Source organism: Myotis lucifugus, unplaced genomic scaffold (assembly GCF_000147115.1).
Source record: "Myotis lucifugus unplaced genomic scaffold, Myoluc2.0 scaffold_80, whole genome shotgun sequence".
Classification (NCBI taxonomy): Eukaryota; Metazoa; Chordata; class Mammalia; order Chiroptera; family Vespertilionidae; genus Myotis; species Myotis lucifugus.
The window spans coordinates 439974-454525 of record NW_005871128.1 but is presented as its reverse complement, the minus strand read 5'-3'; the positions used below and the strand labels follow the sequence as shown (position 1 = coordinate 454525).

At 39.2% G+C, this 14552-nt stretch overlaps 1 protein-coding gene across 1 annotated transcript in view; it reads right to left on the bottom strand.

Moving 5' to 3' along the window:
* MLIP (muscular LMNA interacting protein) overlaps window positions 1–14552 on the bottom strand; it is a 178879-nt gene that overhangs the window by 108915 nt on the left and 55412 nt on the right. Inside the window, exons 4-5 of the mRNA XM_023755584.1 lie at window positions 12009–12164; window positions 8849–9241 (exon numbers count right to left, since the gene is read on the bottom strand). Coding sequence (XP_023611352.1) covers window positions 8849–9241; window positions 12009–12164 — 549 coding nt within the window. The remainder of the gene's footprint in view (window positions 1–8848; window positions 9242–12008; window positions 12165–14552) is intronic.

The window sequence follows — 14552 nt, the reverse complement described above, 5'->3', positions numbered from 1 at the left end:
ATATAACAAAAAATATCCTTTTTATTTTCTTCCTAACCTCCCCTCCCCCCCCCCCCCCCTTTCTTTTTTTTTTTACTCCCTCCTTTTCCTAAAAAAAAAAAAAAAAAAAAATATTTTTTTTTTTTTTCTTCCCCCCCCAGGGGGAGGGGGGCGGAGGAGGGCCCTTTTTTTCTTTTGTTCATCCCCTGCGGGAGGGATTCCCCCCCCCCCCACCCCCCTTTTATGCCTCCGACCCCCTTTCATTGCCGCACCTCTCCCGCCACTTGCAACACTAAGATTCTGACTCCGGTTAGGCCACTTCCAGCAAGATCCTGCTTACCATCAGTCAGACATCCCCAAGGCTCCTGGACTCGAGAGGGCACAGGCTGGGCTGAGGGACCGCCCCCTGAATGCACAATTTTCATGCACCGGGCCTCTAGTATTCAATATTACGGTGAAAATGTTGCACAGTGATGGATGGTTACTAGATTTGACTGTGGTGATCTCATTGGAAGATGTAATCACTATATTGTACACAGGAAACTAATATAAGTGTGTACCAACTATACTTTAATTCAAAAATAAATAAATATGTTTTAAAAATCACTTGGTTAGGAATGTGTATAACAAAAGAATGAGGGCCTCTACATTATCACAACTGCCTCAAGGCAATTATATGACCAAGAGAATCCTCCCAGAATCTGAGCTACTACATGGATCACCTCTCACCTACTTGAGCAAGCCAGAGTATCATCCAGATAGCATCTAGAGTGTAATCCAGATGATAGTCAGGTGCACATTACTTCCCAGCATATTAATATTAATGCCATTTTTCAGGAACTACTTCAGTCATTCTAAGCTAGTCCTCCCAGCAGTTAACAGAATCTAACATGGAAGTTTAACTTACCAGCTTTTTTCAGTCTTCAATCTCTAAATCTCTAAAGCAAAAGCTATGTATGGAGAATTTATTTTAATAAGCAAAATATGGAACAAGAGCTAAAGTATGAGGCAGGAGTCCTAGGCTCTCTTGCATACTCTCTGACAGTTTTGTCTCAGCTATGGGTTAAGACAAGTCATATGTCTAGTCCCTATTTATATCCCAGGGTAATATGAAAAGGAGGATCATTTATTCATTTATTCACTTATCAGAGCACCTACAAGTATTCCAGGCATTGTGTTAGGTGATGGGGACCAGAAGGCAAGAAGATTCTTTGGTCATAATGAGGCTCACAAATATATTGGAGCATTGAGGCCCCAGGGGTATAAGGAAGATTTCTATGTCTAATGCCCTGTCCAAATAATTCACTGTAATCCCTTTTCCATGGACCAGGAAATCTAATGTCCAAATTTCCAATAATTTTATGTAAAAACGTCCTTTATTTGACCTCAAACAGTTCTTCTGATCTTATTTTCCAAGTCTTTTCTCATTTCTTACATCCAAGCTACATTTGAACAAATAGTATAAACAACTTCTTCTCCTCACATGTTCTGTACCTTGTTCCCCAAAACATGCTACCTTCTTAGACTTCTAAATATAGTAAATTATTTGTTGAGAACTTATTTTGGGCCAGAAACTATTATGATCATTTTATGTATAAATATAAATTAATAAATATATAATTTAATTTGATCTTCATAAGGAAAGTTGATATCACCACCCCATTTCACAAATGAGGAAGCTAAGGTTTATGATTACAAGTAATCACCCAGAAGAGCATGGCCAGTCAGTTGCCTGCCTCATTTTCGTTTTCCCATACCATCCCTCCAACACATGGAAGTTCCTTTCCTCATCACCTATTTCAGGGGTGGGCAACCCCTGGCACACGTGCCAAACATGGCATGCCAGTAACTTTTGCTGGCACGCGAAGCCCTTTCTTATAATCTTCCATTTACAATTTTTTTCTTAATATCGACTTTTTTATTTTTCAGATAAATTCAGTGTAGGTGCATTTTAGATAAATAAATAATTTTACATAACAAGTTATCTTAAAGACCGTAGACATGGATTGACGAGATAGGGGAAGAGCAATTTCTATGCCTCTGCCTTAACTCTCCCTGCCTTCCTAGATCTGACCAGTGTTTTGGTTTCATCCACGTACGCTTGTGAATCTTTGTTCTCAGTGATGAATTTTGTTAAGTCTCGTAATAGGAGTAGCCTGACGGATGAAAGTAGTAGCTCGTGCATATCTCTGAAGGTCAAGAAGTATAAACCTGATGTAAAATCTCTGTCATCAGTGATGCAGCAGCAAAAGTCCCACTGATAATATCAAATGGAGTCATAAAGTTTTCTGTCAGACTATCAGTGTACATGTATACATTAAAAAATAAATGTATTTTTCATCATCATATACTGTGTTTTTGTCGCTCGAATGAATTTTATTATTTCTTCAAGGTTCTTCACATACGTATACCTTAAGAGATATCAAGTAGGCGTAACATATTCTCAAAAAATTAGGGTTGGCACACAGAAGAATTTTGAGCCAGAGATTTTGCTGGTTTTGGCACGCACTCACAAAAGGGTTGCCCACCCCTGACCTATTTATTTCTCAACTTGATTTGTGTCCCTACCACCCCACTCATGCTATTCACATTAAAGTCACCAAATAACCTCCTAATTTCCAGATTTAAAAAGCTTTGAGGGACTATTTTATTGAACTTTGCTTTATATTTTATTTTTTCCTTGTATTACATTTATATTTTATATTATATTAAATTTTATATTATTTTAATAAATAATAGTATATAATATTTTAATAAAGGGCACCAAGTGCCTCTTCTGTAGCTGAACTGGTCAGATGTTAGGGAACCTCATCCTGCCTCTCCCAGAGTAAGAGAGAGCACAGAGGAGGTGTGGCTCCAAGTGGGTAATGGCAGACAAGGCTCTAGGGGCTCACCCGGGAGAGCAAAAGGGCTCCCATATTCCAAATTGAGACTGTGGCCAGGTCAGACCTCACACCCCTGGCCTCATCTCTACACATCTTCTGGTCCTGCTAATACTGAGGAGAGAGGTTGCCCTCATGTTTCATATCATCCAGCTATGTCAGCAAAAGGCCTTTGATCCTTCCTTTGGCTTTGATCAGGGCCTCTTGAATCTCCCAACCTGCCCTCCTTCCCTAATTAAGCAGCAGCATATATTAACCTGGCTGTCCCACTGGCAAAAGTACTTGCTAATGTACATTAAAAAAATCTGGCAAGGCAAATAGAAATTATGAAAGTACAATGTTGTAAAGGAAAGCTTCATTCTGCATGAGGTCTCTCAGCATAAAAATTGGAGAACTATTATGCTTCCTGCTTGATAAACCTAGGTCAGTACTCAAATTATGTCACATTGTCATAAAGTTATTATTTATTATTATATTACTAGAGGCCCATTGCACAAAATTTGTGCATGGGTAGGCTCCCTAGGCCTGGCCAGCAATTAGGGCTGATCTGTGGGGCCACCGGCGGGGCTATCAGGGGGCTCCGGCTGGCACCTGCCTTAGCTGGCCTGTGGCCTGTGCGCTGGGGGCAGCTCCTGCATTGAGCATCTGCCCCCTGGTGGTCAGTGCATGTCATAGCAACCAGTTGTTCCACTGGTCATTTGGCTGTTTGGTCGATTTGCATATTAGGGTTTTATTATATAGGACTAGAGGCCCGGTGCACAAAAATTTGTGCACTCGGGGGGCAAGGGGGGAGTCCCTCAGCCCGGCCTGTGCCCTCTCGCAGTCTGGGACCCCTCGGGAGATAACGACTTGCTGGCTTAGGCCTGCTCCTGGGTGGCAGAGGGCAGGCCCAATCCCTAGGTGCAGCCCCTGGTCGGGCTCAGAGCAGGGCTGATTGGGGAGTTGGGGTGCCGCCCCCTGTCATGCACAGAGCAGGGCGGATTGGGAGGTTGCGATGCTACCCTCAATCACGCTCAGGGAAGGGCCGATTGGGGGGTTGGGGCACCGCCCCCTGTCACACTCAAGGCAGGGTCGATGGGGAGGTTGGGGCCCCCCCCCCTGTCACGCACAGACCAGGGCCAATCAGGGGGTTGGGCGCTGCCCCCTGTCATGCACAGAGCAGGGCCCATCAGGGGTTGGGGAGCTCCCCCCTGTCACTCACAGAGTAGGGCCGATAGGGGAGTTAGGGCACCGCCCCCTGTCACACACAGAGCAGGGCGGATCAGGGGGTTGGGGCGCCGCCACTGTCACATTCAGGGCAGGGCCGATGGAGAGGTTATGGCTCTATCCTGTCACACACAGAGCAGGGCCTGTGGGGGAGGCGGGGGGTTTGGGGCGCCGCACCCTGTCACAGAGCAGGGCTGATCAGGGGGTTGGGACACTGCACCCTGTCACACACAGAGTCGCAGGGTGATCAGGGGGTTTGGGCGCTGCCCCCTGTCACGCTGATCTGGTGCCAGGAGGCCTCGAGGCTCCACTGATCCCGGTGCTGGGAGGCATATTACCCTTTTACTATATAGGATAGAGGCCTGGGGGCCGGCTGGTTTGCCCTGAAGGGTGTCCTGGATCAGGGTGAGGGTCCCCGCTGGGGTGCCTGGCCAGTCTGGGTGAGGGGCTGAGGGCTGCTTTCAGGCTGGCGGTTGTTGATTGAAGCTCCCAACCGCTCCTTTTTTTCTCTTTTTTTTATTTTATTCTGGGCCAGCTTTAACTCTGGTTCTAGCTCTGAGGCCTCCGCTGGTTTGTTTGCGTTCTATAATCGAAACAATGAATAACTCCAGCTCTGAGATCCCGGCTGGCTATATTTGTTACAAAGTTTCAAACTGCCAGCTCAGAGGCCGGCAGCGCAGGCGGGGAACGTTGGAGTCCTCCTTCACTGCAGCAAGCAAGCCTCATGTTCGCTTCCAGCTGCCTGGCTGCCTGCCGCCATTTTGGCTGACAGTTAATTTGCATATACTCACTGATTAGCCAATGAAAAGGGTAGCGGTCATACGCTAATTACCATGTTTCTCTTTTATTAGTGTAGATTATTATTTTGCTTTCCCAAGGTGATATGATTGATATCATATTCATTTGAATTCTATAAAAAAAATGACTGAGCTACCTTTAAAAAATCAATAAATTTAACTAAATATTACATATTTAGGTATATAACCTTGTTCATATTCCACTCTTTTTGTTGGAAGCCCCTTTAGCTTCCATTGCATGAACCCCTCTCTCCAGCTTCTTTGGTCCCTTCTCAGCCTCTTTCAGTGGCTTCCTTAATTCCACAGGCTCTTTATATTTTACTGTTTCCTGACTTGTATCTTCTGTCTTTCTGTTCTATATTCTCTCCAGGAAAGAATAAATATATATATATATATATCCATTCTCATTGTTTTAATTTATGCAGCAAGTATCTCCAGTCTCCCAGCTCTCTCCTGTGTTCCATATTCATACTCCTACCTTCCTTTTAGATATCATCATGCCATGCTTCCAAGGCATCTCAAGCTATCCTTGAACATCTTACCTCTTCCTATCCCTTCCCAATACCTGTTATTCTTTCCCCAGTTAATCCAACATTTATCTAATTTCCTTAGTTATAAATTCATGCATTGTTACTTTTTCTAATAAAACAATCCAATTAACTCTACCCCATAAGTTTGTCTTTTTATTCACAGATTTTATCATAGGCCTTTCAGACAAATCACTCCGTGTTTGTATGTGTATATTACCTCCCTTTGAATGCTAATACTATCCCTAGGTAAGACAATTCTTACACCTTTACACCAACATTCAAAAACAATACTTTTTTGTGAATTTTATTTATGAGGATTTTAATTCAACTGCTTACATAGCATTTTTACTTTTTACTTACACTTTAAAATTGAAATTCTATATGCCACTACAACAAAAATACTTCAAACAACAATAAACTCAACCCAATATTTATACTGATTATGTTCAAGATAACACAGTAACTACTATAGGGAACAAAATGTTTAATAGAAATTATTTTAACAGGGTCTTTACCTATAAATAATTTATAGTCTGCTAGGGAAGATGAGGCACAAATCTACATAGTTATAACACATGCTGTAATTGGATAATTATAATAAAAAATGTTCAGGGGAAAAGGTTATCAGAATTAAATTGAGGGAGAGTTTGCTTTCACTGAAAGAACCAAAGCAGACTTCATGAAGGAGTCAATATCTGAGAAAAAAAACTTCAAAGATGTAAACTTCCAAATATTTTTCTTTCATACACCTTATTGAATTTCACCTATGTTCAAGACACTACACTCTGTGCTATGGATACAGAAATAAACAGGAGATAGACTTTAACTTCAAGTTATTCTCAGTCTAGTGAAGAAGAAAGATAAAATCAATTATTATAAGCATTGAAGAGGCTACAAAACTATAAAAAAAATACCCAACAAATATGAAAAAGCAAAACTAACCCACCTTCAAAGGGAATGTGTAGGGAAAGGTGCTACTTGAGCTGCACTTACAGTGTCAAGTAGCCTGGGCCAAAAAGGCCTTGGGTCTGGGGAAGAAAGAAGCATCACACAGAGAAATCAAGAGCTCGGGGATGAAAAGGTATGAAGTGTGAACATTGGTGATAATTTGGGAGAACTGAAGAAGAGAGGTACAAGATGTGAGTAGAAAATGACATGTAGGTTAGGTCATGAAAAGCTTAAATTCCAAACAAATAACTAAAGACATTTTTTTAGGAATAGCCTAATAAATACTTATGACTAATAGTGCTAATTTATAGACAATCCTATATATGGATTCATTTTCACCAAGTTGAACAGAAAATCACTTAACTGCATTTCTGATTGAAAAATTGCTATTGTTGCCGAAACCGGTTTGGCTCAGCGGCTAGAGCGTCGGCGTGCGGACTGAAAGGTCCCAGGTTCGATCCCGGTCAAGGGCATGTACCTGGGTTGTGGGCACATCCCCAGTAGGGATGAGCAGGAGGCAGCTGATCCATGTTTCTCTCTCTCATTGATGTTTCTGGCTCTCTATCTCTCTCCGTTCCTCTCTGTAAAAAATCAATAAAATATATTAAAAAAATTGCTATTGTTGGCATCAAGTAATCCAATCACAGGATAGTCTTTAGAATTTTTACATTAAACTTCTACTACTGACTGCATCAAATTTATTTTGGAGTGTCTTCTTTCATGCTCTGGTCATTTTTCTTTAGTTTAAATTTGTGTGTGACAGTCCTCTTATTTTTAATTCATCTTTTTTTATTTCATGATGATCTACTATTCACCACTTAAATGAATTATTAAGGAAAGTGGAAACAGGAACAATGGTTATTCCCAAACATTTCAGGATTCAGAACTCCTCCATTAGTGGTAACCATCATTTTCAGCCACCGCTAATGAATAAGGTTGAGCTTTGCCTTTCCGATGGAGCTCTGATAACATGAACTATGACCTCTGAGGTAACCTATGCTGGAAAAAGTTTCTAAAGTGTGTGTTTAGTATCCACTTTGACCTCTACATATTTAGTCACATGAAAACAAAATAAATGACTAATTTGGGAAGAAATATATCAACTGGGGGAAAAAAGTAAATTTTAAAAATTGCTAAAAATTGTTCATTAAGAACATTTTTCTTTATTTATATCTGGTATCATCACACCTGCATGTTCTTTTTCAAAGGGGCCCCATCAAACTACCCTCTACTGACTATGGAAACCCTCACATCTCCTACTTGGTTATTCCATCATCTTCCCTGAGTTAAAAAAAAAAATTTACACCTATCACCACTTACTGAGAATATGTTTAATTGTGTGATTAGAATATTTCCAATAACTAGCTGAGAATAAACTTCAAGAAGAAATAATTATTTTTAGTCTAGTCATCCTGGGTAGAGATAGCCCAGAAAGAGTCTTCTATCACCAAAAGATAGCATAAGGATACTGGATGCTTGATGGAGATATAAATACAGCAAGCAAGTGAAAGCACAGAAATAAAGATGGGTGGCACCAAAAATAAGATGCCTACTCTACGGTTCTGCATAGATCCAAAAGTCCAACCAAAAGTCCAGTTCATCAATAACGTTCACCCAACTACTTTGGGATGCTCCCAAATTCTGGTCTGATAGATCCTAAGCAGGACATCTTGGTACTCACCCACGCTCACTGTCAAGGGCAACTCTCCATTCACTATTTACTCCAAAGCCAGCCTCTGCTTTCCTGACATTCTACCTACACTTTGTTAAAGTCATTTAATAATTTTATTACAACAAATAGACAGTCAATGGCAAAATCTTCCTATTTTCCCCTTCAAAATCCCTCCCTTTCTTTCCTTGATATTTTTTTCTTGCCATCACAGACATCAGTCTTCTACTGTACCAAAGGCTTTCTGTCCACCTTAAAGAAATCATTCAATCTTGCTGCTAAATTATGGGATGGGATCTTCTCCCCATTTTATTGAGGCCAGTCCCACCCTGGTGGCTTCCAGGATATTTCCCTTATGGCATACAGGGGGAAATTATTTTCCTTATACACTTTTATTTCCTACTGTACCCTTTACTACTCTTTTCCTAGTTTGAAAGCAATATGTTTATATCTAAAATCCAACTGATGTCTTCTCATTGGATGCTTCTCCTATTTTCAATGTGCCTCTTGAAGCACCCAGCTCACCAAGCACTCTCTCCTAAGAAACTCCCATTATCAACCTTCCCAAGAATTGTTCAAAAGGAAGAGGTAGTGTTTCCTGAAATCCACTCCAACTAAAGATTTCACATTTTCTCCTCAGCCAATTCACAGTATGATTGTATAATCTTTTATGTCTTATAAATTTACTGCCTACATTTACACCTTGATGATTTCTGATCATGAGATTTTGGTTTTATAATATCTTTTTCTTTAAGAGCATTTTATGCCTTGACCAGGAACAGTCTAGAACAAAGGGTATATAAACAATATTTTTTTCTTATAAGAAGAAAAACCTACCTGCCCATGCTTTTGTTGAGAAGCCATCCCATGAGGCATTTCAGGATGTGATGGGGCCTGGAGGTTTGTTGCCCTTGTTTTGGGACGCACCACATCAGAGACCAGACTGGAGGAGATTGCTAGAGATGTAGGCCGAGTAGCTGTGGTGCCCATCCCCCCTGGGGGGCTTTGTTCAACTTTTCTGCTTGTAGCTTCATCTTCCCCTTCAGAGTCCACAATAAAGACATATTCAGCTTTGAAGAGGCCACTTTGCTGCATTCCTTGGGGTTCGTTCACTTTAAATTCCCTTACTTGTGCTATCTTTCCGCTGACCTCTGAAGGATAAGTCAATGCCCCTCCGTCTCTCTGCTGTTGGCTCCCAGCTTTCAAGGTCAAGTACTCACTGAAATTAGACTGCAATAAATAAAAGCATTGACATCAGTTTGATACATGCTACTTTTTTGCATGTACACTTAAAAGCATAGCCTGCTTAAAGGCAAGAATTTCTAAAAATATATTTAAAAATCAGGTTAGCTGAAGAAAGATTAGGTTGAAGTTAGCAGTTTACTTTTACTAGCCCACCTATTTGTCCTAGTCCAAACTCAAACACTGAAGGCCTCAGAATCAACATCAACAAACAAGCCTGCTTTCAAATAAATCATGAGATGACTTTGTAAAAAGAGATGAAGAGGGTAATGTTTTCCATGAAGACATTCATGAAACAAAGGGAGACTGGTACAGGATTTAGCTAATGGTCAAGCAAAACCTGTATAGTCTGTATAAATGGGGGAGAGAGGAAATCCCATTGAAACGTTCTAAAATAATATAAATCTCTCTAAAAATCTGAGAGGAAAATTTAAATTGGAACAAAATTCACAGACATTCAGACAAAACAATCTAAGCTAATTGGGAAGAACATGTGAATAGGACACCTAAAAAAGGTATTTTCAGTACAAAGTATTTTTTTTATTGTTATTTTATTTTGGATTTGTAATTCTATATCTTTTCCCATCCAATTTTCTATGAATATGTAGAAGGCTCATAAGACCAAATGTAAGACAGCTTTACCATACTACCAAAACACTTTGTTCTAAAATGACAGTAGTTGTGTATGCTAAGATTGTATTTAAAAGACCCAATGTTAATTTTCTTGGTTTTGATAACCATACTATGGTTAATATTCTTCTTTTAATCTTTTATTTAAGTTTAAAATTATTCAAAATAGAAGTTAAAGAAGATGCTAATTAAACTGAAATAATTTCAACTATGGTCATCAATATAATGTGTGATAATATGTGTGTATGTGTTCTGTGTGTATAAAGACAGAATAGAAGTCAAATCATTGATTAGGTAAAACTAAGTTAAGGAGTTGACTTTACACACCCATTTCACACTTTTCAGCTGGTGCTGGTATAGTCAAGATAAAATACAAATTGCCTCTGATTAGGATTTCTCTGATAATCGTCACTTCACATATTAATTACAATGCTCTATAATAGCACACACCCCCAAATTGGAAGGAAGTTTAAATTAAAAATAGAAGTATTCAATGACAAATTTCTTATTGTGAAAAGTAATGGATTAACTAAAAAACTGGCAAAAAATTGAAATAGTGTTTGAAAACATTTTTAATGATCTAAAATAGCCCATTCCCCCATTGTCTATCATTCTCTATTCCTTTACTCTGAAGCATTTTTACAGCATTTATCACTACTTGAGACTTTATTATATATTTTTCAGTTTTTTCATTGCCTGCATTCCCAATAACAATTAAGTTATGAGTTGACTTGATTCACTCAGAATACACAACACCAAGCATGTAACACACTCAGTAAATAGTTGTGAAACATAGAAAAATGAGGCATTATTTATCCTGTTTGATTATAATACTGAACTATTTAAAAATAGAAAGAAAAAACTTTAATCTCATTTTAACAATGTAGTTCTGTGTGTATCATTGCAAACATCAGGTGATTATCATCATCCTAGGAAGCTTTGGAGATTTGCAACCAAAACTGGTTCATATATTACAGTCTCACATAATCATAGTGCCTAACAACAAAGGAACCCATGAATATATTATATGTAGTTGACTATTATTAGAAACTTCCCAGAAGTGCCTTATGCAATATTCAGAATTTTTCTAAAATAATTTGGCCCCAATGGTCTTTGAAATAAGATAGCATTGAAATGCCCAGAATCCCAGATATTTTACTACTTGCTAGCTAAGATGTTTTAATAAAAAGTAAATCAGATTATTTTATGCCCTTCCAGTTGGCTCAAGAACACCACAAAGTTCCCCAGTCACATTTTATTTAAAATAAGACAATATTGAAACACATTTTAAGGAGATTTTTTTAACACACATATCATTTACTTTTCTAATACAAGTCATTTTCAGGTTTTTGTCCATTTTGTCTTCATTTTATTTTCAGTCTTGGTCGCATTTTAGATAGGTATAATCAGGGTATAAATGCAATTTTATAACCTATTTTGTGACATAATAAGGTTAACATTTTCCATGGATTTACATAATCACCATAATTATAAGTTTGTCAAGGTGAGGTATTATCATATTCTTAACTTTTCTGGTATTATGCTGTTTTTATTTTTTACTAAATATTTTTCTACATAACATTTTTCTATTTTTGTCCTATTTTTGGGGATACATTTCAAAGACTCAGGTTATTGAAAGGCTAGGAACAGTTTTATGATAGTGGATAAAGGTTTTCCACCAAAATTGTACATATTCACATAACTAGCAACAAAATGTGAGCCATGTGAATATCCCCACAATGGTCCCAACATTGGGTATTAGACTTTTATAATGTTGCCAATCATTAGTAGCACCTCACTATTTTATCTTGTATTTTCTTTCAAAATAAATATAAACTTTTTAATTTTGTTTTTATAATTTAAAATACATTTTAGAGAAGGGGAGGTGGCAGGAGGCAAGTAATAACATATCAACTCAAAAGGGTTAGAATAATGTATTAGAGAGAACCTGGGATTAGACTACATTTAAGTTTCTGTTACATAATTATATTTTTAGTCAACCTTAGATTTCTTAGTCATCTCTCTTTAAGCGGAGGAAATAAACATTCATTCAAACTTCTAAGACATTAGTTTGGATAATGTAATGTTATTTGCTGGATATAAAAAAGAGTAAAAATAATCCTACCCTATTTACAGTTTCTGGATTCTTATCACTTGGTTCCTCAGGAATTTTAACAAGGAATTTAGAGGTGTCAGCCAACTGAGAGTGGGTTGGTAGTCTTCTGACAGTGGGGACAAATGTGAAGATCAGAGGTTTGGCTCCAGAATCACCAGAAGAGACCTATGAGACATGTAATAAATTAGAGTTTCAGTCTTGTCAAAGGTTTACCTTGACTTTTTCTCTATACACCAGGATATTTATCTCATTTTTTAAATAAATTTCTTATTGTCCTGTGATCATGTATATGGTTGCCAAAGAAAACAGCTGTAAAAATAGTCATCGTGTATCAGGAAGATCCTGTTGTAGGGGGTGACAATAAAACAACAGGTGGCAAGTTGATGTGCTAGAATATTATAGGGCATCTCTACCTCGGTGGGTTCCTCACAAACTCAGCTTCTGGTCTGTTTCAAAATGGACTTTTATCCTTTTAACTCTGGTTTAGCAGGTTCAATTTGACTCATAATCACTAAGCATGCAAGAAACTTAACATTTATCAATAATGAGAATGCTAAATGTGGATTTAAAAGTGGAAGTATGCTTTTCTGGCTATCAGCCTGTGAATGCCTGCTAAAGGATATATTTTATCTTTCATTCATTTTTTTTCATTTTTTTTCTTTATAGATTAAGGTATTACATATATGTCCTTATCCCCTCATTGGTCCTGGGCTGAGACAACCAGCAGAGAGAAAGCATGGGAAAAAGCAGCAGTGGGGGGTAGATCAAGCTTTCATTGTGTCCTACTTATTGTCAACAGAGAACCTTTAAAGATTGGGAAATGACATATTCACACGAGATTTTTAAATAGATAATTCTGGTTTTGAAAGACACAAGACTAGAGAAAGGACAGAAAGCCAACAGCAATCAACTGAGGATTAAATGAAAAGGGAGAAAAAGAAGATGGTACGATCGATTTCTCTTTTAAAGTTTGGATGAGAAGTAAGGAGAAAGGTTAAGAGTAGTCAGACAGGGAAGCAGAGTCAAAAAGGTGCCTTTTGGTCTGTAATGGGATAGACTTGAACATGTCTGTACTGAAGGAAGGAACCAGTAGAAAATAAAAGCAGAGCAAGATCTTGGAGGGAGCAGGCAGAATAAGTTACAGAAACAAAAACAAACGAACAAACAACAAAACAAAACAAAACAAAAAAACAGGTTCATGGCCTCCTTGGAGTCCAAAGAAAGTGAATTAAGATAAAGAAAAGCTCATACATCTGATGGAGTGGGGAAGTGGGAAGGTGAGGGGAAATCATTTTTTATATAATCAATGTACGTGACAGAATCAACCCCCATCGAGTCAGAGTGACACCGCTGCTTTGCTGCCTCCATGCCTCTGTCACAAAATATATGATATGGCCCTAGCTTGTTTGGCTCAGTGGATAGAGCGTTGGCATGCGGACTGAAGGGTCCAGGGTTCAATTCCAGTCAAGGACACATGTCTGGGTTGCAGGCTTAATCCCCAATAGGAGGCGTGCAAGAGGCAACCAATCAATGGTTCTCATCATTAATGTTTCTACCTCTCCCTTCCTCTCTGAAATCAATAATATATATACATATACATATATATATATATATATATATATATATATATATATATATATATATATATGAATGATATGCCTTGGCAAGATCCCTACTTTCCATTCCATTCAAGCTGTACTACCTTTCTATGCCTTGGGCAAGTTGGATTTTAACTCTGATCCCTTCTGTCCCTGTGAAAATCCAGACCTCTGCATCATCCCTCAATCTCTATATGCTATGCACAACCCTAGTTTTGTTCCCATCTTATACCATGCTCCAACTCTTGATATACTTTCCCTGTACACTGTCTGGGATTCAGTCAGCCATCACAAAATCCTTCATACTCTTAACTTCTTCCCTAAATATTCTAGCTCTCACTAAACCATGGTTCCCTCTGAAGGACTCTCCTTCCCAAGAAGCTCTCTCAGTGGTAGCTGTTTCCTCTCACACTGACATGGAAGTAGAATAGGTGTGCTCCTTACTCCTTTTTAATGCTTCCAGACCAGTCTTCTTCCTTACTCTTACCTAAAAATTTCCAGCTTTGAATCTTGTGTCATCTATCTAGAACACTTGCTACTTCTCCTTGTCATAGTTACCTGTTCATACCTACATCAAACTCTTTTCTTTAAAGATTAAGTTCCTGGCTCAATCTACTACCTCTTACACTATGTTTTTCATTATTTTATACTAGAGACCCAGTGCAAGAATTCGTGCACAGGTGGGGTCCGGCCGGCCCGGCCCCAATTGGGGCGGATTAGGGCTGGGCCTGTCCAGAGGAGGAGATGGTGGGAGGTTGGCCAGCAAGCCTGTCCCCATCAGAGTCCAATCAGGGCTGGGCCAGCTGGGAGAAGGAGCTACAGGTGATTGGCCAGCGGGCCTCACCCCTGATTGGGGTTGGGGGGCCGATTGAGGGCCAGGGGTCTGGGGGAGGGGCCATGGGTGGTTGACCAGCTGGCCCTGCCCCTGATCATGGTGGGGGGCCGATCTGGGGTG